This window comes from Scleropages formosus, chromosome 2 (assembly GCF_900964775.1).
Source record: "Scleropages formosus chromosome 2, fSclFor1.1, whole genome shotgun sequence".
Lineage (NCBI taxonomy): Eukaryota > Metazoa > Chordata > Actinopteri > Osteoglossiformes > Osteoglossidae > Scleropages > Scleropages formosus.
The window spans coordinates 26,255,529-26,278,803 of NC_041807.1; the positions used below are offsets into that span (position 1 = coordinate 26,255,529).

The 23,275-nt window shown below is 40.4% G+C and overlaps 2 protein-coding genes across 2 annotated transcripts; one reads left to right on the forward strand and one right to left on the reverse strand.

Annotated features, from left to right (window-relative positions):
• Positions 1 to 254: 254 nt before the first annotated feature.
• Positions 255 to 2,151, reverse strand: LOC108937025 (dnaJ homolog subfamily B member 9). Its single transcript, XM_018756768.2, has 3 exons — positions 1,899 to 2,151; positions 1,343 to 1,562; positions 255 to 606 (listed from the first exon to the last, which is right to left on the reverse strand). Exons 2-3 carry the CDS (start codon positions 1,545 to 1,547, stop codon positions 374 to 376), a joined length of 438 nt encoding a protein of 145 aa, XP_018612284.2. The 5' UTR covers positions 1,548 to 1,562; positions 1,899 to 2,151; the 3' UTR covers positions 255 to 373.
• Positions 2,146 to 18,837, forward strand: crbn (cereblon). Its single transcript, XM_018756766.2, has 11 exons — positions 2,146 to 2,597; positions 3,148 to 3,257; positions 3,499 to 3,701; positions 4,931 to 5,080; positions 7,750 to 7,912; positions 9,546 to 9,608; positions 11,448 to 11,532; positions 11,708 to 11,823; positions 13,650 to 13,714; positions 15,388 to 15,519; positions 17,837 to 18,837. The coding sequence occupies exons 1-11, from the start codon at positions 2,525 to 2,527 to the stop codon at positions 18,018 to 18,020; spliced, it is 1,344 nt and encodes a 447-aa protein (XP_018612282.1). The 5' UTR covers positions 2,146 to 2,524; the 3' UTR covers positions 18,021 to 18,837.
• The last annotated feature ends 4,438 nt before the right edge of the window (positions 18,838 to 23,275 follow it).

The window sequence follows — 23,275 nt, forward strand, 5'->3', positions numbered from 1 at the left end:
TACTGTGTAATGAGTTTAGTCAAGTGCAGTAGCAATATGTTACTTTGTAACTAAATGTGTTCCAAAGACCAACTTTAAAATGTTTCTGTGTTAAAATGCTAAAGAAACCAAAAGGAGACACAACTCATGTTGATATTTTAATTTTAAATTACTGGTACATAGAGCAATATGCTGTATCTCATCCATAACTGAATTTAAAGATAAACAATGTCATATCTGTTACCAGAAAAGATTAAGAATCCACTCATCGCCCAATACTGTTACCATGCCATTTGTTTGTATACTGCAGAATTCTGGACTGTGCTGCATCCCATGCAACAACAATCAACATGGATCTTTAAAAGTGGCTCCCATAAATTCAAAAGTGTCACTGTCAAAAAAAATTCTGACACTCATGATCCGCACCGTCATCCATTGAGTGGAATTCCCAAGGGTCCTCGGGTACACTGTAATACTGGTCATCTTCAAACAGGCTTTGAAACAGTTCATTAAAGTCAAAGAAGAAAAACCGCTCCTCATCTTCATCCTTGACATCTGTCACAAAGACCTTATGGCCAACTTCATCATAGTTCCTCCTCTTCGCGTCATTGGACAGCACCTCATATGCTGGGTCAAAAAAAAACACTTCTATCATCACCAACACTCAAAATTTAGTTAAATGAGGTCTCAACAAAAATTTACTATGCAATAATCAATGCAGGACTTAACATTTTACTATGATGAGCTACACGTTTGCTACACTATTTCATGCTTATTTCTATATGCAGCTACTTGAGTAATGTGTACCAGCAAAATGGCTGTGCTTTAATAATTGTACATTTATAAAGCTCTTGGTCTGCTGTTGAATGCATTTTTATATACTCTGCATGTCACTTTGGAGAAAAAAAAAAAAACATGTTCAATGAATAAATGTTAAAAATGCATTCAGAAGACAATTTGTAATTGCTGGTTCCAAAAGGCACCTCTGCAGCAAGAACTTTTTTTGCTTACAAGTCATCCTGGAGACTGATGTTGCCCTGAGCTTCAGCACTCTCTCATATTTACTAATAAAGAAGTGGGACATGTCATGTCAATATGACAACATCATCACTGGGTAAATGACCATGAAGCCTTTTGAAAAACTTTCTGACCATACAGCTGGATTGTCCTTTGAGGAAATTCCTGACATTTAAAAACTGTGCTTACATTTCATAACTGATACTGCACAGTTTTATCTTACCACTGTTATATACTGTCCACTGGAATTAATGCAAATATCAGTTGATGTTTATACTGGCAGAATACACACATTTTGCAGTATAACACTTTGTTAATAATGTGTACAACTGACATGTTTTCTCACCTTCTGCAATTTTTCTGAAAATGGCTTCAGCATCAGGACTGCTGTTCCTGTCAGGGTGGTATTTCATCGCCAGCTTGTGAAAAGCCTTTTTGACCTGGAGGTTTGAGGCGGAACGCGGGACACCAAGAACGTCGTAGTAGTCGTCTGCAGCCACAGCCATACGCAGGACCACAATGCACACGAAGGCCAGGGCTGTGGAAGGCATTCTGCTACAGAAGAGCTTAGGGACAGTGTGAGGACATGTGGACATGCAGTACCCAGTATTTACAAAGGTTCAACAGCAGATATTTCTAAGCCCTAAATCCATTTTATATTGCTTTATTTATTTTTTAAGGACTTAGATGAAGTTTCCTAAAGAAGACACCCTAAACCCTGATAAACCACACCAGGCCCTCACTTCCCATTTGGTAAATCATGCACTATATATTCTTATTTGATAAAAGTTTTTACAAGTTTTCCGAGCTGTAAAAAGTGAACAGGCCAGGGTACCAGTTGTCTGTTAAACACGTGTTTAAATCTCATATTTGAATTTTGAATTCTAGCCCTCATTTTTTACCTGTATTTGAATCTTTTCAGTGAGACAAATGATTGATTAAAGTAGCGGCGCTCTTTAACTCTTGGTTTTATAGCACAGTTTTGCCTATTTAACAGAAATTCAGCGATACACAAAACACAAATTTTAGAAACCGACACCTTTCAACAAGTATTTCAAGGAACAGTCGACAATTACTTCACTTTTCAACGTGTCCCCGGATGCAGCAGTGTCCTCCAGTCAGAATCGCTTATTCAAATTAATGGGCGTGGCCATCTGAGACGATCTTCATATATTCACTGATTGAAACAGCTCGTTGAAGTAATTCTGCTGCATTTAATGTAGTTTTGTCCAAACATTGTAATTTTACTTTTTTACTATGCTTAAATGTATGCTTTGATTTCCGTAACTTGGTTAAGGAGACGCTCTTGTTTATCCTCATGCCAAAATCAGGAGAAACACTAGCAGCGAGAGGTTAAAAACCGATGTGGCGTTGATGCAATACCCACAAACGCGGCTAGGTGTCGCCCTTAAATTCTTTACTGCAGTTTTCCACGTTCTCGCCGCGCGGCCGTCTTGGCCAGTTGACCCCGCGGTGACCCCGGTCGTCATTCGCTTCGAAGCCGTCAGACGACTGTAAACAGGAGGAGATGGCTGACGAAGGGGGTGGAGGCGACAACAACATCAACAACAACATGGGAAACCAGTTACAGCTCGTACCAGGTACGTGTGTTCCGTTTCGGTCTGCGTTGCCACATTACTGTGCGCTCTTTTAAAAAAGAAAAAAAAAAAAACAAAAAAGAAAGAAAAAAAAAAAAAAAGATTCCTCGTCTGCGTCCACAGGAAAACTATTTCACTTTCATTTTTTGGGTCAGCACCAGCCACGGGCAAAATAGTCAAGCAGAAAGTCTGCTTAAACTGGCATCGAGCTTGTTTCAGAGGAGCGGTATCTCTGAGCAAAGTAAAAATCATGTGGGGAAAGACGAGTGTGTTGTTGCGGTTCGTCGTGCGTCGTGTGTACAGTTTTTGCTGTGTTTGCCAGCTCAGCTAATTCCTGTTAGCCGTGCCTGTTGTTGTCAAGTCATGGCAGGCTCCATAGCTGCTTCGTGTTCGTGAAGGAATGAGCCAGCACTCAGATTTTTTGGCGCGCACTTCAGAGCAGAAGCCAGGCCCGACACAAGTGGTGGTTGTGTCTCGTCGTCGTTGTGGTTGTGGTTGTGCAGAGAGGCAGGACATATATTATTCACAGCTGTCTGCCTTTCCTTTGTTTTAGAAAACGGAGAGGAGGATGAAGATGAGATGGAGACAGAAGACCATGACAGTGAAAATGCTGAAAAGCCCAACATCATCAACTTTGACCCCAGTCTTCCGACGTCACATGCTGTGGGTACCATTGTTGATTTGTAGCACTTTTAGTACTTTCTTTTTAGCCTTTATATTGTTCTTTACTCCAAACAAAAATGTGGGCTGATGCCGCACTTGTAGTAGAGTGGGGGTTTCATGTTTGTTTTCAGCTTTAAATGGGATTTTTTTTTTTTTTTTTTTTGGGCTGGATCACAAACATATAAGATTAAGGAAGAGGTGTTTATGGTTAAAGTAAGACAGGCGTCGCTCTCCTTGGCAGTACTTGGGTGCAGACATGGAGGAGTTCCATGGGCGCACAGTACACGATGATGACAGCTGCCAGACCATCCCCGTGCTGCCACACATGGCACTGATGCTGATCCCTGGCCAGACGCTGCCCCTGCAGCTCTTCCGGCCTCAGGAGGTCAGCATGATGCGCAGCCTCATCCAGAAGGACCGTACCTTTGCCGTGCTTGCATACAGGTAGAGAGCCCTGCGGTGTCTCGAGGAACAGTTTGGTTTTTTTTTTCCCCTTACATTTTCCTCAACAGTTTGTTTATTTTGAGCAGAGAAAACTTGATATTTCCGACATACAGTTGTCCGCCCGGTTCCATTGATGAGTAGTGCCGTAAAGATTATTGTATCGGGTTGTAATCTTTTGTGATTTTCCTTCTCTTCAGGGTACATTTGTTTAAAAGTTGTGAAACAAAAGAAAGCTTGTTTCTCTTCATCCTGTGAATTTAGAGATGTTTACTGGTACCACTTGGCTGTGATACATCGCTCTGTGAACAGCTGCTTTGTGTTTGCAGCCCATTTGTGTTAAAGCAGAACTCTGTGAAATCAGAACAAGAAAAGAAATGACTATACTAGACTTCCAAACTCACTAGTGTAAGACTGCCTGTTTTACATAACATTTGACATCTTTTATCAAGGTGACTTGCAATATTAGATGCACAACCATTTGCACATTTATACAGCAGAGCAATGTAACACACACATTATCATCATTTAGTCACCAGTCCACCTGAAAGACATCTTTAGAATGTGGGAGAAATTCAAGCACCCAGAGGAAACCCACGCTTTAAGTGTATAGTAGGTAACGGCAAAAAAAAGCGTAGGTAGGTAGCCGTACAGTATTATTTAGAGTAATTAATGTGGGGCTGAACTGCCACGTTTTATTTTATATTACTTGTTGTTTTTACTTATGTTATTACTGATGTTAGTTACTGAAGTATTTGTGACATTTTAATGGGATTTGGTGATATTTTAGAACAAATGGGTGTTCATTTTGGTTCTGAGGAACGCATAAAAGTTTTTATCATTGAATGTAATAGTAATTACGTCAAGTTATGAGAATTCACCATATAAATCCCCCCCCCCCCGAAACAAATTACTTTCATAAGGTGGGCGGAGTCAGTACACAGAAGCATTTAGCATATGCCACATAACTTTATTTTCAAAGTCTGAAAAACACCATTGTAATTCTTTAAAATTCAAAATAATTTGTTTTGCATATACATCAGTCAGAAAGCATTTCTGTTTCTAAAGTTTCCTGCATAACAAATGAAAGCTTAAAATCTGTAGTTGCCCCACCACTGATTCTGTACAGTTAACTTGGTGCGATGTTGTGTGATCTAGTGGAGTTTCAGACAGTGTGCAGTTATATTTGTACAATCTTAACAATAAGTTTAAATGGATGTTTGTGCTGTCAGTGACGCAGGGGAACAGCAGGCAGAATTTGGGACAACAGCGGAGATCTACGCTTACCGTGAGGAGCAGGAGTATGGAATCGAGACTGTCAAGGTGAAAGCAGTGGGCCGTCAGAGATTCAGGGTTCATGAGCTTAGAACCCAAGCTGATGGGTGAGTGATCCTCTTGATCACCATGCTGTGTGTTTTTTGTGCTGAACTTGAATCAAGCCGCCTTCGTATATATTGACATTAAGTCATGTTCTCTGTGTATGGTGGTGGAGCCATCTGGTAAAATTCTTGCACTGTCATAATCTTCAGTAAGAGGCATTTAATGTGCAGAATACAATTCTTTACATTGTTTGTAGTTGTAGTATTACAATGTCACCTCTAGATGGCACAGTTTCTCCAGGGCTGCTTTGATTTGTTGATTTGCTGCTGTTTCACAGATGGGTTTTTTTTTTTTTCTTTTCTTCTTTAAAGCTGTTCAACATGATTAAAACCAAACCTCCTAATTTTACCACAGTAAAGTGATCATGTGGAATGTGGTTTTACTTCAGCTCTGTGGTAACAATATAGTTTGGATTTATTGAAAGTGGATCAATGAGAATATACACACTGACCATGTGAGATGCTGTGAAGTGCAGACCTTAAATATGGATCTTAAGTTATTCCTAGGTATGTATCATTTCAGTTTTAGAAAGATTAATGATGGCTGCAGTTATCAAAATATTGGGTTTGGGTTTTTATAGAATTGTGTAATTTCCTTAATGTTTTCTGTAAATATATTAGATACAGGATATAGTTTAGATTTGAAAAAAGGTTTAGAGGTGTACATTTTGTGCTTCTAAAAAGTTGCATTAGTTTTAAGTATTTGTTTCAGGTTTTTCTGAAAACTCTTCTCACAGTTTAACTAGGTCATCATGCTTATGGGATAGCACATATACAGAGCTTTTACCTCATCATGTCACTTAATCTGTTGAAATACCTAGATAGTACCCTAGATAGGCATTAGTTCTTTCCTCTGGAAGTATCTTCTGTCCTGCATTGTCCCTTCCTTTCAGGATGTAAATAAATAGGTGAAGAGAACTACAGTGCTCCTAGATGTACTAAATAGTAGTAGGCCATGCAAGCCTCAGGAGAAAAACATATTAATTTGTGCATTTTTTTATTTTTATCATTTAACATGGAGGATTAAATACAACATCACAGAACAAACAAAAGTAGTATTACTTTGGACATAATCCTGAATTTGAACTTTTAGAATAGTAGGTGTAACTGAATTGTGGGTTTGTTTACAATAATTGCTTGCAAAGATGGCATAGATTTTTTTCAATGTGTGATAGACATTAAAATATTTTTCCATCTGCTGGAAGGGCAAAAAAGGGCATTTTGAACTGGAACATTAGGGGTTGCTGAGTGTGAGTGATGCAGTCAACGTGATAAAAGCCTCATTTATAGATGCATCATTGTCCATCACAGGGAGCTTACCTTAAATAGATGGTTTAGGGTAAAGTAGTAATACAGTGCAGTTTGTACAATGAGGTGAGGGATGACATCTTCCAGTCTTCAAAGCATTACTGACATTGTCTTATTGTGTTATACATATTCATGTCTCCAGCATTTGAAGCAGTATGAATAAGTTTAGAGGTCTTGATTTCATGTCTTAGGTGCTCAGTCACTATAAACAGTATAGCAGCTTTTGTGTGATGCAGCATACAAAGGATGTGGTTGGGGAACAACAGGTTTCCCCCATACATGAATGAGATTAAAGAAATTGGCATTGGCTCCACAGTGGCACTTGCCTCTCCCCTGCCAGCTTTGTCTGTCTGCGAAGATTGCTCTGAACTCGTAGCAGGAGGCACACCATAAGTGATGTACCCCAGGGCAGATGAATGTGCAGTGTTGTATAACGGCTTGGATGAATGCTGTCGTGGTAGAGGCATTCTCTAAGGGACATCTATCTTGCACTGCCATCTACAATTACCCAGCAGACGGTGATCCTGACATTGAAAGTTTTTCATTAACTCAGGATAAAGTGTTCAGGCATACCTGCATATTTTCTTGTATTACAAAACCGTTTTTTTTTTTTTTTCTGTGATGATGGCTGTCGCATGCCATTTTCTTGTTAAAGGCTTATTCATAGCTGCGTGTTCCAAACACACCCTTATTCACCTTTCGCCAGTTGATTGATTCCACTGGTAAGTTTCCCCTTGGGAAATCTGTGTGTATGAGGTTGTCGGTCCCCCACCCCCCAATTCTTCCCTAAAAAATGATAAAAATTGGTAGTACTGTTTTTAGGCATTTAGCTACTACTGTCTGGAAGTGTTTGGGGAACAAACTGAAAAGCCCAAGTACAGTTCATCCATTGTTCACAGAGCTGGTCACTGTTATTTTCCACCAGCAGTGAGTGAGTGAATGTCAGTGTCAATTTCCCATTGCTCCTCAGCGACTGGACAGAATGAGCCATTACAGTCCTTTTTTGCGGTGAGCAACTGCTTCAGTAGCAGCCTTCAGCTTACTCCTCCACAAATGACCCCACTGCTTGCTGAAGGAACAGCCTTTTGTTTTCCTGCAGTAATGCATTAATCTGTGGGTGGGGTTAGCCTTTTCATTAGAACACATGGACATGCAGTTTTTTCCACTTGTCCTGTTTTCATACAGTAAATGTACAGTGAGCCTTTACACAGAAACATAATATTGGCATGTAGTGTGAAACAGCAGAGTGAAGTTTGCTTTCGCAAATGATTTACAGTGATACCCATGGCTAATGTACAGAAGTGTTTGGTATTTTGGCATTTCTCATTTCTAAATGTAATGCAACTCGTTTGCCTGTGCTGCAGGAACCGCCAAGCGAAAGTGCAGATCTTGCCAGAACGGATCCTACCAGACCCCCTCTCTGGCGTGCAGCTCACTCCGCTGTCCCGTCTCCACATGCACCCTTGTTCTCGGCCTGCTGCCAAGCACTGCTTACAGGCCCGCCGCTGGTGGAACAGATACCAGAAGGTGAGGCTACAGAGGTGCATTTGTCTGTATGCCCAGCCCCCTCAATTTGTGCTTCATTCTTGCAACAGCTTAAAGTTCATTGTGATAAGTAGGTGCATCTCATGTAAGTGTAGCTGGGAAACCAAGAACTATTGACTGTGTAGCACATATTTACACATTAAATCAGTGCTTCCTTCCACACTGATTTCATACAGTCGCTTTAAGGGGGGATGTGGTGATGGTATGGCAAGCAAGCCAGTTGATCAGAAGTTTAGCAACCTTTAACAATTTAGTTGCAATAAATTGTCTGTCGTACCTGTGTTTCGTTGACACGTGAAGCACAGTGCCCCTGGGCACCCAAAAAAAAAATTTGTTAAAGCTTTTTGGCCGTTCCTTTGGGCTGTGGCTGAAATTATTTTGAAAGACTTCCTTATTGTTGTTTGTGGCAGAGAGCTGCCCTCACCACACTCCTGACCAGATGTTCATATCAATGCTACTTGTGTAATTTGCAACTGCAAAAACAAAGGTATTGGACAAACTGACTGTGCTACATGAATTGTGTGTCTGCATCTTTGTTTTCATTTGTTTGTGAAGAGCACTTTTTTGAGTTTTACGCCGCTTTGGAAAAAAGCATCTGCTAAATTAATAAACGTCAGCAACCAGTACAGCTCAGCAGTGGGGTTTTTGGTCAGGAACAGAGCAGATTGTGGCAGCACTTGGATGGCCCTCCAGTGAGGCAGGATGTTCAGAATGTGTATGAACATATGTGTTCTGAATCCCTGAAGCAAGAGTATTTTCAGCACATAAATATGAAAGCCCTGCTCAGAGCAAGAGTGGTATGTTTTTGTTTACCCATAGCTCTTTCACTTCTTTTACCCCATACATCACATGAAATTCGGAAATACCCAAAACAACCATAAAACAAGAATGTAAAGCATGACATTAAGCAATTTAAAAAAGTGTACGTTGTATATTTACATCTAAGCATCGATAACAACTGGACATCAACTTGAAGCTGAAGGTATTACATGGAGGTGCAAAATGATTGTGAGGCCCCATTTCACTAACTGGTTTAAAACCGGTAGGTGTGGAAGTTTGTTCACCCTTTTTGTGACTTGTCGTCTTTCTCCTTTGTTTTAAAAACTTATGGCAGTATTTTCTGTTCACTCCCTATCTGATGGCATATTAGGTGATGCTTTCATGCACAATTTGAATTGGCTCTCTTTTTAAAAAGTTTATATCGATGAAAAGCTTTTATATCAAATTTCATAAGTCAGGGACCAATTGTACACGAGCAATATTGCAGTATGTCCACAAGCATACGCTCACACCTCTGCTTTATCCTACCTGACAAGACTAGAGCTCTTTTTGTGAGTGACAAATGTGACTGTCATCTTTTCATTTTACAGTTCTAATATGGCCCACATGTTCTCCAAATAGCAAATATTTAAGCTGTCCCTTCACTGTATCACCAGCACGCACATTGAAATCTCTTTTCAGCAAAACGAGTCAGAAGGGGTTGCAAAATGTGACTGGGACCTTTTCTCGGTGCCCACAAGGAGTATTTTGCCCTTTTTGGGATATCTTGCCGTCTTAATGTTGTGTGTGTTTGGTTTCCCCCCCCCCCCCCCTTTTTTTCCTCCCCTTTCCCCAGAGGAAGTTTCATTGTGCCAGTGTGACTTCATGGCCTGCCTGGGTGTACTCACTCTATGATTCTGTGAGTATTCTCTTCTACTGAATATACATTACATTTTCTTTTATTTTTGTATGCAGAAGTATATGTATAGTAATTTTAAATGGGGGGGGGGGGGACAGTAATTTAAAGGAATTGGTAGGGAGAAGGGCCATCCTTTGTCTTAAGAACAGTTTGATGCCGCCTTGGAATTCCAGCACACATTTTTATTTTGCGTTCTCTATCAGACCTTTCTGAAAGAATAATAGCTTCCAGTTCTTTGAGCTATGAAGGAGGGACACTCGCATTCTGATCACAATCTTCCTCTTACAAAGTCTGATGGAATTTGTTTGATAGTATTTAAATAATGTGATTGAAAAAGGAATGGAAGACATTTCAGTTTCTCAAAATGTTTTCACCATGCAGTTGTTTAAAGCATTTACAGCATGGGGTGCACCTGGTTGCTTGAAAGTACTCCATGTTCTGTGGATGTTACATGACTATACAGAGCAATCAAGCAGCCCAGTGAATCTCTCAAGTTGGCTGCTTATCCCATTAAAGATGTACTCCCATGTTTACAGTTGGAAACAGAAAACATGGGTTGAAAGCGTTCTGGTTTTTCTCCCAACATAAAGTAATCCTGTAATGGGGAAAAAAGAGTTACAGGTGAATCGTTAGATCATATTTCTTTTTCCAGTGTTCAGGGGATGAGGTTTTCTGCTCAGTACTCAAGTTTAAACATTTATGCCTAAGAGGGTTCAGAAAGGCAATTCCAGCATTGAATGTACTTCATCTTGGGCATGGAGGTGTTACTTCAATTCTGTGGTAATTTCCTTGCCTTCTATTCAGTGGTTTTTAGGAGCCATCCTGGTAAGTGTCTGTCTGTTTACCCCTTTAAGTGGGTTTCAGGCTTCAGAAAAAAAGTTCCTTGGTTGTTTGTAGCTGTTGTGTGCCTGTTGTCTGGGCTTAAGTCCTCATATAGCACGTCAAAAGCAGTTCTCATCTACTATTCTGAGTAGCTGATTTTGAAAAGTAAGATTATTGTCTATAGGTGATGAAATTGAGACAGCAGTAACTAACTTAATTTGGTCCCCAAATAAAACTATTTATCAATCCAGAATGAGTTCTGATAATGCACAACTGGAAAGTTTGTCTTCAGGCCTTTTCGAAAGAAAGGACCTGCTTCTATACATGCTGTAGTATGCTTCCCTGACACTATCGAAACTTTCATTTATTTATTTATTTATTTATTTATTCATTCATTCATTTATTTATTTATTTTGTAATGCTGCTTCCCGTGCCTGCTGTGTGGCGGGTCTGGGGTTCAAGCCCTGCTTGGGGTGCCTTACGGCGGACTGCGTCCCGTCTGGGGTGTCTCCCCTCCCCCTTCGGCCTTGCGCCCTGTGTTGCCGGGTAGGCGCCGGCTCTCCGCGACCCCACTCGGGACAAGCGGTTGTAGACATTGGTTGGTTGGTTGTTTGGTAATGCTGCTTTCACTTTTGTAACAAGTGTATTGAACATTGGTGCGTATGGTGGAAAGAAACTAACTGTACTTAAGAATCATGTCTGCAGCTATGCCTGTTTTTCTTCTAATGTAATGCACAAACTGTATTTTCTATGAAATGTATGTCGCTTTGGAGAAAAACATCTGCTAAATGAATAAATGTAAGTGTGAGTATTGCATCTATACCATACATTTCTTTCTCACTCAAAAGCAGTTGTATAAATACTTGCAGTGAAAGAATTATTTCAATACAAGGCAGGGTTTAAATATTAGTCACCTTCCTTTAGCTGGATGATGGGTTATGTAAACAATAAGAAATGTGCCAGACATGTTTAACATTGTTCATCATCCTTTTTATTTTGTCCTTGTTTTGTGATCAGGAGGTTCTAATGAACAGAGTGAAGAGACAGTTGCATGAGTGGGATGAGAACCTGAAAGATGATTCCCTTCCCACAAATGCTATAGGTAACAAATCTCCTTTACTAAGTACTCCTTTAACATGTAGTTTTAATCTTAATCTCAGATATACATTAATGTTTCTTTTTACAGAGTGGAAATTGGGTAAAGAGTATCAATGTTGTCGGCTGCAAAATTCCAGAGGCACCTGTTGCGCTGACTTTGTTGTCCTCTCCTCTTCCAGACTTTTCTTACAGAGTGGCAGCATGCCTGCCCATCGACGATGCCCTTCGAATCCAGCTCCTGAAAATCGGCAGTGCCATCCAGAGGCTCCGCTGTGAACTAGACATCATGGACCGCGTGAGCCCCCGCTGCTGCTCGGTTTCATTCCAGACCAGTTAGTCTTGCTCCCGGGATGCTCTGTGACTTGGTGTTCCGTAAAGGAAACAGTCAAGGCTGGTAGTGTTCTCTCTGTCTGGGCTGCCCAGCACTAAGTAATATACGTGGTGGTGATGGGACCACCAGTGCTTGTTTGCCATGGACTTACGGAGGTGTCAGTGTAATCCAGCAAAGGCCATAGGTCCTGTTCTATGTTGTGGGTACAGTTACCCAGCAAACAGTGTAATACTAAATTTCTTTGAACTGAGCTTCTGTACTGTGTAACCCAATTGAACGTTTAACAGGTCCCTAGGTTGTTTTATGAAAAGCAAATTCCACACGTAATCACGTTTACCTGCCATCTTTGTCCCACTTCTCAGTGTTATAGTTTAATCCCCAACGTAAACCTGGCTATAAGGTTACTTGGTAGCAGGAAGGAAAAAGATTTAAGGTTCTCATCCCTTTTTTATTAAGCTGCTTTTACTTTTCTAACAAAGTGTGGATAGCATGGGTATTACACAGTCGAGTCACATTATTATGAGCACCAGCTAATATCCAGAGTAACCGCTGTGTGCAGCACAGACAGCAGCTAGATGGGCTGGGAGTGACTCAGTAAGGTTCTGGTAGGTTGTCACAGGTATCTGGAGCCAAGATGACTGCAGTGCATCCCACAGCTGCTGGAGGGTGCGTGGCAGAGGATCCATAGAGCGAACATGACGATCGAGGTGGTCCCACAGATGCTCAGTTGGGTTCAAGTCCGGGGAATTAGGGGGCCAGGGAAGTACTTGGAAGTCTTGGTCGTGCTCTTCCAACCACTGTCGGACATTTCAGAAATGTTGCCACCCTTGGCCCGAAAGCCGATAATCATCCCTTTTTACAACTCTGATAAATCGCCCCTTTTACCCATGACAGCAACGAGTGATATGTGTGCAGACGGCCTGTCACACACCTTATATACCCACCAAGCCAGCTCACGACACGTGACGTACTTCATGGGCTACGCGCTGCCGACGTTAAATGCAGGAGGTGGTCATAATAATGTGACTCGACTGCGTATGTCTATATCGTACGTCATTTCCTTCTCACTCAAAAACAGTTGTATAATTACTTGCGGTGAAAAATTTCAGGACTAGACAGGGTTAAAATATTATTCACCTTCCTTTAGATGGATTTTGGGTTGTGTAAACAAAAATGAATATGCTGGACATATTTAGCATTGTTTTATGGAGAGAAAATTCTACTTGTAATCACTTACAGTGTAGTCCAGCTGGATGATCTGCAGTTGGGAAAAAAAAAAAAAATTGAGTAATAGAGTGCTGTGATATCCAGGAAATTTTTCTCCATACACCTTCCAAAAATGTAGGCCAATGTGGGAGTCTTTATGGACTGACAACAGATTTCAGCCCTTCCATCTGTCTTAGGTAGGACAGAAGTCCTCATTTCTGCAGTGTGCTTGATAATGTGCAATGTTTTCATCTATTTTTAGAATTATGAAAGACTGATGTGTAAAGTAACTTTGTTACCTGTACAGTACATTTATACATTTGATGTAGTCTAAAGAAGAAAAGTCCTGTTTAAAGATAATCAACAGATTTGCTTCAGAGGTACACAAAAGTAGGCTATATCTTTTCAGCCTGCATTGTTTGGCTATAGAAAGTATAAGTCAGTTCACGTAAAAGGTAAATGTGTGATGGAACACAATTTTCTAAGAAAAGGGCAAAAGCAGGCTTCATGCCACCGACAGACCAGTCCTAAATTAGCCCGACTCTGTTCATAAATTTGTGTGCGTGTTCTTTTCTGATTGGCAGTGTACCTCCTTGTGCTGCAAACAGTGTCAAGACACAGAGATAACCACGAAAAATGAAATCTTCAGGTGAGTGTAAAATGACCTTGTGCTACTCTGTGCTCTTACCATTATATTTATTAATTTCACAGATGTGTTTTCCAAAGTTACTTATTTCAGACAATATATGTGTAAAAATTCAGCAAAAGCTTGCTTATTCAGGCATAGTCATCAAAAGTGTATTATGATCTGTGGCACTCTTTTGTTCGTTATTACTGATGTAACAAATGTAATTACTAAAGTACATGTTGAATGGCCTCAAGGTGCTGTCAGGAAGTTCAGATTGAATTGTGCCTGAAAGGGAAGATTGAAAAGGATTGTAATAGTCCAGACAAGAAATCACTAGATAGCACCATAGCCTCAACCAGGAGATTTCTGCAAGATTGGGTTGTAGTGGTGACTTCCAGGCTCTATATCAAAGATGTAGGTGAAATAACTGAGTTGTGCACCTTAATACAGTGTAGCAGGTTGATGGACTGGCAGGGAGATGGATGATCCCAGTCTTAGAAAAGCTGAACTGTAAGTGATGGCTGTTGTCTAGGCAGGCATGTCCAAAAAGCATTCTGCTCTGTATGTAGAAACATCAGCATTAGTTTAGGGACAGGAGAGGGACAGGGTTAAGTGTTGTTCACTTCACAATGATAAACAAATGAATGACTGAGCTCAGGGATGTGGACTAAATGCCAGGGGCCTAGCACTGAACCCTGGAAGGATCTGGGGAACTCTTGAGACCAGACTATTGAATGCCAGTTCGCATTTAAAGATTGCTTTTGAGTCTGTAGTACTGTACTATTTATGTTTAACATAGCAAGCGGGTCCCATATGTTATATATTTATATAAACATCATATGAACTTTGGTTTTTATGGTGGAAAGAAATTAGCTGCACTTTACACGTCTGCATCAGTCTTTTTCTGCTAATGTAATGCACACATTGTATTCTATGAGATGTACATTGCTTTGGAGAAAAGCATGTGCTAAATGCATAAATTTAAAGACTTCCTACTTGTCAAACTAGCAGAACAGATAAAATTCGCAAAATGAAATAAGCATAATTGTTAGGAAAGATGTAATGCATTAAAAAGCAAACTTTTTTAAAATAATTGAAACATTGTACAGTGCCAAGTGTGTTGATTTGAAGATGTATTTGTCAAGTGGCATTTCCATTGTTTTTTGAGGATTATGATGGCATGAGTGATTGTGGGGAAATTTTTGTCATTGTTCTCGAGTAATAACAATCCTAGGCAGGAGAAAGTTGTAGCTCAATGGGGTGTTGCTTAACAGGCTTTTTGCTGCAGTTGTAGTGGCAGGTTTTGTTTGTGTGCATTCATTCATTGTGTTATCTTTAGTTTGAAGGAGCAGTGATTCTGTGTCATTAAGCACACCCTAAGTGCTCTGCATTGGGCATCTATCCTTCTCGGGGGCATCATCTGTTGTGTACGATACACTTCCATTGTACCTTTATTGTATAGCCTCAGGATGCATTTCATGTACCCCCTTTATAAGGGAACACTTTCCGCAGTGCACTCTGAATTTTTTAAAGTGGGGAACAAATTGGTTTCATTAGGGGTAGGATCTTTCACATGTGTGTCACAACACCTACAGAACATGTGTCCAAGATGGCTGTGATCAGGGATTCTGGTATTTAATGAAGTGGACATGCATCAAATGCAGGTTGTTCTCTGAGCCATCTTTCTCTTGCAGCCTGTCGCTGTATGGACCCATGGCTGCCTATGTGAATCCCCATGGATACGTTCATGAGACTCTCACAGTGTACAAGGCCAGCAATCTCAACTTGATAGGAAGACCATCTACACTGCAGAGCTGGTTCCCTGGGTAATTACCTCACTTTGTGTCCTATGTGCTCAACCAGAAGTGAGACGTTAATCCATCTCATGAACTTAGTGGCCAAAATGCTGCAGTTAGTGGGATGTCTTAGTCTCTTCCTCTTGCCTGTTATCACACAAGTCACTACTTGTGTAAATTAATCAGGATTCATTACTATTGCACAGTCTTCACCTTGATCTTCGAAGCGAACATCTTTGCATCACAAAATTTAATTAGATATATCACTTTAAATTCAGAACAAAGTGGTTTCTGCAGGCTACAGCATCACTTGTGTGAAAAAGAAGCACATCTTTCAGGTATGAAAGAGCACCTGAAACTACAGGGCCTATAGCAGGGTGATTTGGAACAGTTTTTATCCCTAGGTATGCTGTCTTTCACATCATTACATTAGTCAGGTTAGCAGGTCAGTAGTTTTAATCTGAAAAACTACTCTTCATGGAAAAAACTTGTAGCATTTTGTTTGTGACTCTTTGTATGTACAGTACAACCAATTTATGTCTTCCTGGAAGAGCAACATGAGCAATAACATGACATAAGATTATTAATGTTGCATTTTGGATATTGTTTGAGAAGATGTATTTTACCTGTTCCGCTTGAGATCATCTGGAGTTGTTACAACACTTTCCAGTGTGTCAATACTGAGCGTCTCATCCTGTCCACAGAGTTTCTAACTATGCTACTAATAACAATTTCCTCTTTGACTTACAAGCATCTGTCATTTTTAGGGGATGTTAATGTGTTTTCGTGCAAGAGCCTTTAAAGCCTTGCGAGTACAAAACTTTGAACTCAGTAAGTTGAAAGTCATTTATCATTCCTTGTACAAAATTTCTGAAGTGCTGTTGCAATTGATCTATAAATGTACTAGACCCCTCAAAGAGCTCAAATGAAAAGTTAAGGTCAAGTAATGTGAAGGATGCTGCTTTATATCTTTCCTCTGCTTCAGTACTTTTGAGAAAGCTACTTGCTTTAAATCGATCTAGTAAAAACACCTTGCTGTTCAAGTCAGTAAAGTACATGTAATGGTAATGTTTCATAGATTTTTTTTTTATTATAAAACACTCCATAAGTCCACCCCATACCACTCCACTCAGGTCACTTGACAAGCCCAATACATCTGGCATGCCACAATATTTTAAAATAATGCGTAGTATTTCTTTCCTTTAGTTTAGTTTCCGTTAGTGTTGTCCCTAAAATGAGTGTTCGTGAACATGGTCCATGATGGCACTCTTGTTAGTGTGCTGTGGTTGACTGTGTATAAAGTTGACCAGGCAATGACTGTACAGATATATTTTACTGCTTTTACAGTTAACTGCATACATAAGTCATTGTAAATTGTTCACATCTATAGGAAAGACTGTTTCTGGTTCAGGCATAATCTTAAATGTATGTGAAGGGAAGTGCTGAGATTGAGATGGAAGGAAATGATTACACAGAATTGTTCAGTGGGAGGCATCAATGTAAAGTACTGCACACATTGTTCAAATTAATAGATTTAAACAAAAAATTGATCAAATGGTTAACTATTAATATTTTTATTTGCTTTAATGATTCCTTAAGTGGCTTATAAATGTCAAAAATGACATTCATTGGGAAAATTGATGCTATGTTGCTCAACAGTGCAGCAGTTTCCCTTTTGGGATCTGATCTGAAAAACTGCCTGATAATCAGTCTACTCTTTGATCATCAAAGCAAGTTGCTGTTAGTATTTCAGATTCTTTACAGCTGTTCTTTGATTTAAAAGGAATATGAATTATACTTGTGCAAGAATATGCAAAAGTAATCAAAATGTCCTTAATGACCAGGCATGTTGTCACTGGATAAGGTTTTCACAGGAATTCTCTGGAATGAGCACTTCTGAGTTCACCTTCTGCCATGTAGTAATGAATTCTTCCTTTCAATACCAACTCATCTTTCGTAGTCTGTCTTTTTGGTTAGTAAATGTTTCAAGCCTTATATCCAGATTCATGTCAAAGAATGACTGCGATTAATGGCGTATAGTTGTAATAAAGTTTTTTTTTTTTTTTTTTTTTTTTTTTTTTCTTGTAATGTTTATAATATGGTTCACTTCAAACAGAATGGTGTGCAACTTGACTAGCTATATTGGCTATATTGATTTCTATTTTGAGAATAGCTGTGTGGGTGTCGACTGAAAACCGACATAACCATCATTCTTATGAGTGATGACTTCTCGTGAGAATCTCTGTGAATGTGAGAGCCAAACTGTTGTGTGCTGCCTGGATGTGTTGTGGTGTAGGGTTGTGTGTCCATTCGTGTGTCAGATGCGCGTCTCACTTTTCTTCTATAGGTATGCTTGGACGGTCGCCCAATGCCGCAACTGCGGCTCCCACATGGGCTGGAAGTTCACAGCCACCAAAAAGGACCTGTCCCCCCAGCGCTTCTGGGGTTTGACTCGCTCTGCCATGCTGCCGCGCATCCCCAAGTCAGAGGGTGAGGAGGGTGAGGAGGGCTCCCGGCTGCTGTGCCTCTGAGCTGGAAAGTCCTGGTGACCCAGAGCTGGATGCACAGCATAGAGCTCTGCCCCCTCCCACAATGCTATTGCACAAAATGAGAACATCTGTATTAAAGTTAAGCTAACAATTCATGCTCTTTCTTCTTGAATGTCTGCTTTCAAATTACAATTTAGACTTACGGAGGGAGGGATTGTTTCACACATTGTAAGAGCAAGAGAAACTTGCCAGTAGCCACATTGTGAATCTTAGATAAAGAAAAGGATTGAGAGGTGCCTGAGAAAATATCAGCCCTGGATTGTCATATCAGAATCACAGCACGCTACACTCCTAGGCATCATAAATGTACAGTATCCTGCTTCTTGCATATCCAGTGGAGATTTTTCCAGAGACATGGCATACTTAGACATACAGTTCCCTTGTTCTCCGTCGTGTGCCTGTATCTGTGGCACTGTGAGACCGACTTCTGCGTAACCTAGCATGCTCTCCCATAGGGTATTAGAGTGGTGAACGTGCACTTCTGGGAACAACCCCCTCAATCTGTCTTAACCTGTTGCATTTTTCAGAACAGATTTAGACCCGTTTTAATACTCTAGGTTTCAACGACATTCATTTGAGCCTGTCCAAAATAAAATATGCAATACAGGACACACACATCGGTATTGCTCTTTCTTTAAAGTGTGAAAGTTAAGTGTATAAAGACTTTGTGCAGCAGCATTAATTCTCAAAGGATACATGATATAGTTTCTCCTAAACTGATAAGTTATCATTTTGAAATTGAACTAAAGAATTTGGGGAAAATTGTAAATGGGAAATAATATTTTAAGAGTTTTGTAACTATTATTTTCTCTAGGCAAGTGTATTTATTTTGTTTTGTTTTTTTTTTTTTTAATGTCTTGCTGATGTTTGAGAACACGCTTATTTTGTAATGATGTAAATTTTCAGAATAACAGTATGTCAAAAAAAAAAAAAAACTGGTCTTAGACTAATTACAAACCAGACAGAACTCAAGAAAATGTATGTCCCATATTCTTGTCGGAAGAGTAAATGAATACTATGTGTAATATCCATAAATGTTTGTGGATTTTTTTAGCAAAAAATACAGTAACCACAGAAGTTCATACAAAGTTACTGTAGACAGTCATTCCATACTGAAAAGGGTGATGTGCTTTGAAAGACTGAATTATGGTTACATTATCAAACCTGAACTGTTATTCCTTCATAACTTTTTAAAACTTGATGCTACTCTTCTTTCATGCTAGTTTTTTTTACACGCTTGTTTGCAACACACCTGACTTAGTGGCAGACAGCTGAGACCCCAGAGGCTTATTTTGTGGTCAGATGTTATACCAAAATAAATTTCCAGGCAATTGATAAAAGAACCTTCTTACTGCAAGACTATTAATTTCCATTTCTGGAGGCATGTTAGAAGCTGTAATCCACTTCTGGAAATCCAACATTTATTAAGTTGTAAATCAGGACATTTATTTTTACATTTAGTAATTTTGCTGATGCGACTTACAATTATTAATGCAGCAAGGTATTTTTTTAGGTTTCTACTTTGCTCAAGGGTACTACAGCCAGAGGTAAGATTCAAACGGGTGTCTTTTGTGTCTAAAGGCAGGAGCTATAACCACTATGCTACCAGCAGCCCTCTTTTCATGTCCCACTAAAATATAAATATGTTTGGTGACCTCATGCATATTTACACACTGAATATTTTGTCTAGTAGACATTTTAAACCTAAGAATATAAAAATGTTACAAACAAGCATAGCACATTTTGTTAGCATCCAAAGTTCTGTGCTGAAATAACAAGGTCACATGGACAACTGGAAAAGAGCAGTGTGAGTGTACATACTGCATATTTATTTCACATAGTCATGTACAGTATTTTACCACAGTGAGTCAATGGGTGGTATCTGTTAGCTATGGTCCAGAGATCATATCCATCATTCAATGACAGCTGTTAATTGTTTAAATTCAGTCTACTGGACCAGACTGAGGCATTGGACCATTGCCCTCTACTCAAAGGCTTGGGCTGCTCTCATTCCCTGTGGGCTCAGTGAGAAACGTACCTGAGCAGGAGCCAGAGGAGCCGCACATCAGTAACTGGCTGAATTTTGTCCAAGTGCAACAGAATTATTGTGAAAAGAGTCCAATATGGAACACACCAAGTGGAATAAACTGTGGCAGCAGTAAAGTGTGAGGTGAGATACGCAATATGCCATTATGCTCATCTCAATGAATAATGGCTGTCGCTGCAAAGCTTATTCAAAACCCTCTTCTCCCTCTTTGTAAAGAAATGTTTAATTTGTTTTAATGCGGTCTGTGGCTCACTTCCAATGATAGCATGTTCTTGCATTTTTATTAGTGGGCATGATTTGGTATACATTTACCATGACCCCCCCCAGCCATTTCACCGAGTTTCTTCTGCTCTAGAGAGCTTGGTGACTTCTGACTCACTTTTACAGCTATTTCAGGACAGACATCATTACATTTAACGTTTATTCATTTAGGAGATGTTTTTCTCCAAAGTGAGATACATCTCATAGAAAATAGAGTTTGTGCATTAAATTGGGTAGGGGGGCATGGTGGCGCAGTGGGTTTGACCGGGCCCTGCTTTCTGGTGCTGAAATAACAGTCCCGCTTGGGGTGCCCTCCGATGGACTGGCGTCCCGTCCTGGGTGTGTCCCCTCCTCCTCCAGCTTTACACCCTGTGTTGCCAGGTCAGGCTGCGGCTCCTCGCAACCCTGCATGGGACAAGCGCTTTCTGCTGATGATGATGATGATGCATTACATTGGGAGAAATGGAAATAGTTTCAGATGTGTGACTCTTAAGTCCAGTTAGTTTGTTTCCTTCACCATACCCACTGATGTTCATCACACGAGTAGCTGCATAAAACTTTTCCAGAATATTGACGATCCTTAATCACCTTCCTAGTAGTTTTTTTTTTTTCTTTTGGGTGAGTTTTTTTGAGAGAGTTTAATGATATTTGAGCAGCTGCTCTATCCAGACTTTGCTTAAATATCATCTTGAAGCACCGGCTTTATAAGTCCTGTTTCTGATTCATCCATGGAATACATTTTTCTCTGCTTTTTTAATGTAAAAAAAATTCTTTTATTTCATTATTAAAGTATGTAAATGCAGTACCATAAGGACAGCTTCTGCATGTAGCCATCTGCAAAACTGGATTAAACTTCGAAAATGAATTCTTTTACATCATCAATCAACGTACAAGTTCCTGTTTTAGTGTTCTTTGCCAGGAGCTGGGCTAAAAACATGCCTTCTGGCTATTGTGATGTGACCGTTCATCTCTTGCACACAGAGCAAAGGGTAGTTCTGTTCCATCCATGTGATAATGGCTGCTCAGATTTTTTTGCAACATTATTTCACTAACCAACCATGCGAATACTTCACTGAATTCTTTTATTCATAAAAGATTACAGTCATAATAGGAGAGTGCAGCAGAATTACTACTGGCCTGGTCTGATGAATCACGCTTCCTTTTTGATCACGTTGACGGTTGGGTGAGTGTGCGTCGTTTACCTGGGGAAGAGATGGCAGCAGGATGGACTAGCGAAGAAGGCAAGCCGATAGAGGCAGTGTGATGCTCTGGCCAATGTTCTGCTGGGAAACCTTGGGTTCTGTAAATCATGTGGATGTTGCTTTGACATGTACCACCTACCTAAAGATTGTTGCAGGCCACATACACCCCTTCATGGCAACAGTATTCCCTGATGGCAGTGGCCTCATTCAGCAGCATAACACGCCCTGCCACACTGCAAAAATTGTTCAGGAATGGTTTGAGGAGCATGACAAAGAGTTCAAGGTGTTGACGTGGCCTCCAAATTCCCCAGATCTCAATCCGATTGAGCATCTGTGGGACGTGATGAAAAAAAGTCAGAACCATGGAGGCCCCGCCTCGCAATTTACAGGACTTAAAGGATCTGCTTATAACGTCTTGGTCAAATACTTCAGGACACCTTCAGAGGTCTTGTGGAGTCCATGCCTCGACGGGTCAGAACTGTTTTGGCAGCATGAGGAGGATCTACACAATATTAGGCAGATGGTTTTAATGTTTTGGCTGATTGTTGTATTAATGAATGCAACATGAGAATAATGCCTGAACTGAGCTCCTTTATTTCCTGCATTTACGTTTCTGTGCCGTCACCGCCATTCGCCACACACTTCTGCTAATGATGGGCAATTTTTTGAAAACCTTCATGAAAGAGCTGCACAGTTTGTCCTAATAATCCATTTGATTTTACCACAGCTTCAGCGAGTTCAGAATGTCTGATTGCAAGCTTGTACTCTGTTATCAGTACCAACATGGTAATCATGTAGTAGGCTCAGGTCTGACAAAGGAGAAAAGCCATCTGGGGCTTTTTTCACAAAACTTACAATGCTACTGTACGTAAGCAGGTTCACTGTGAAGGGGGCACAGCGAGTAGCGCTGCTGTCTCACAGTGCCTGGGTGGTGCAAGAGGACATGTGTTCCATCCCCATTCAGTCTGTGTGGCGTTTGCATGTTCTCCCCATGTCTGTGTGGGTTTCCTCTGGGTGCTCTGGTTTCCTCCTACAGTACAAAGACATGCTGTTCAGGTTCACCCATAGTGTGTGAGTGACAGAGAGAGTGTGTTCCACTGATGTATGGATGAGTGACTGAGTGTTAGTGTATCTAGCAGTGTAAGACACCTTGGTGAATAAGGTGTGTGGGCTGGTAACACTACATAGAGTTCATTGGGAGCTGCTTTGGAGAAAAGCATCTGCTAAATAAATAAATGTAAGATGTCATGATTTTGTCTGCCATAAAAATAAACATGCAGCATTTTTGTATAATCTGTGTCAAATAAAAATACTTTCTATTCCAAAAGGCTGCAGCATTTCAGAAAAAGGCAGTAGAAAGCAACAGATAAGCAAATGGCTTATTCATCGGCTGAGCATGAAATCAGTGTGTAAATATATTGGTTTTTGGAAACTGACATTCGCGTTTTGAGCAGCTTCTGCTCCTGATGTGAGGAGGACTCACGCTGTAGCGTGATCTCCAAGTGATGTGTGTCGGGGGCTGTCACATGCACTCCCAGCAGGGGTGGGACAGCAACGTGCCAGGGATCTGGGAGCAAATCAGTGTCCCGGAGTCTGGACACAGCCTGGGTTCACTCTCGCACTTTTCTCCTCAATGGGAGGCTGCAGCCGGCAGTCACTGCAAGATAATCCCCTGTGGCGAAGAAATGCAGACCTGGAGCTCATATACATGTCTTCATTAACTTGGC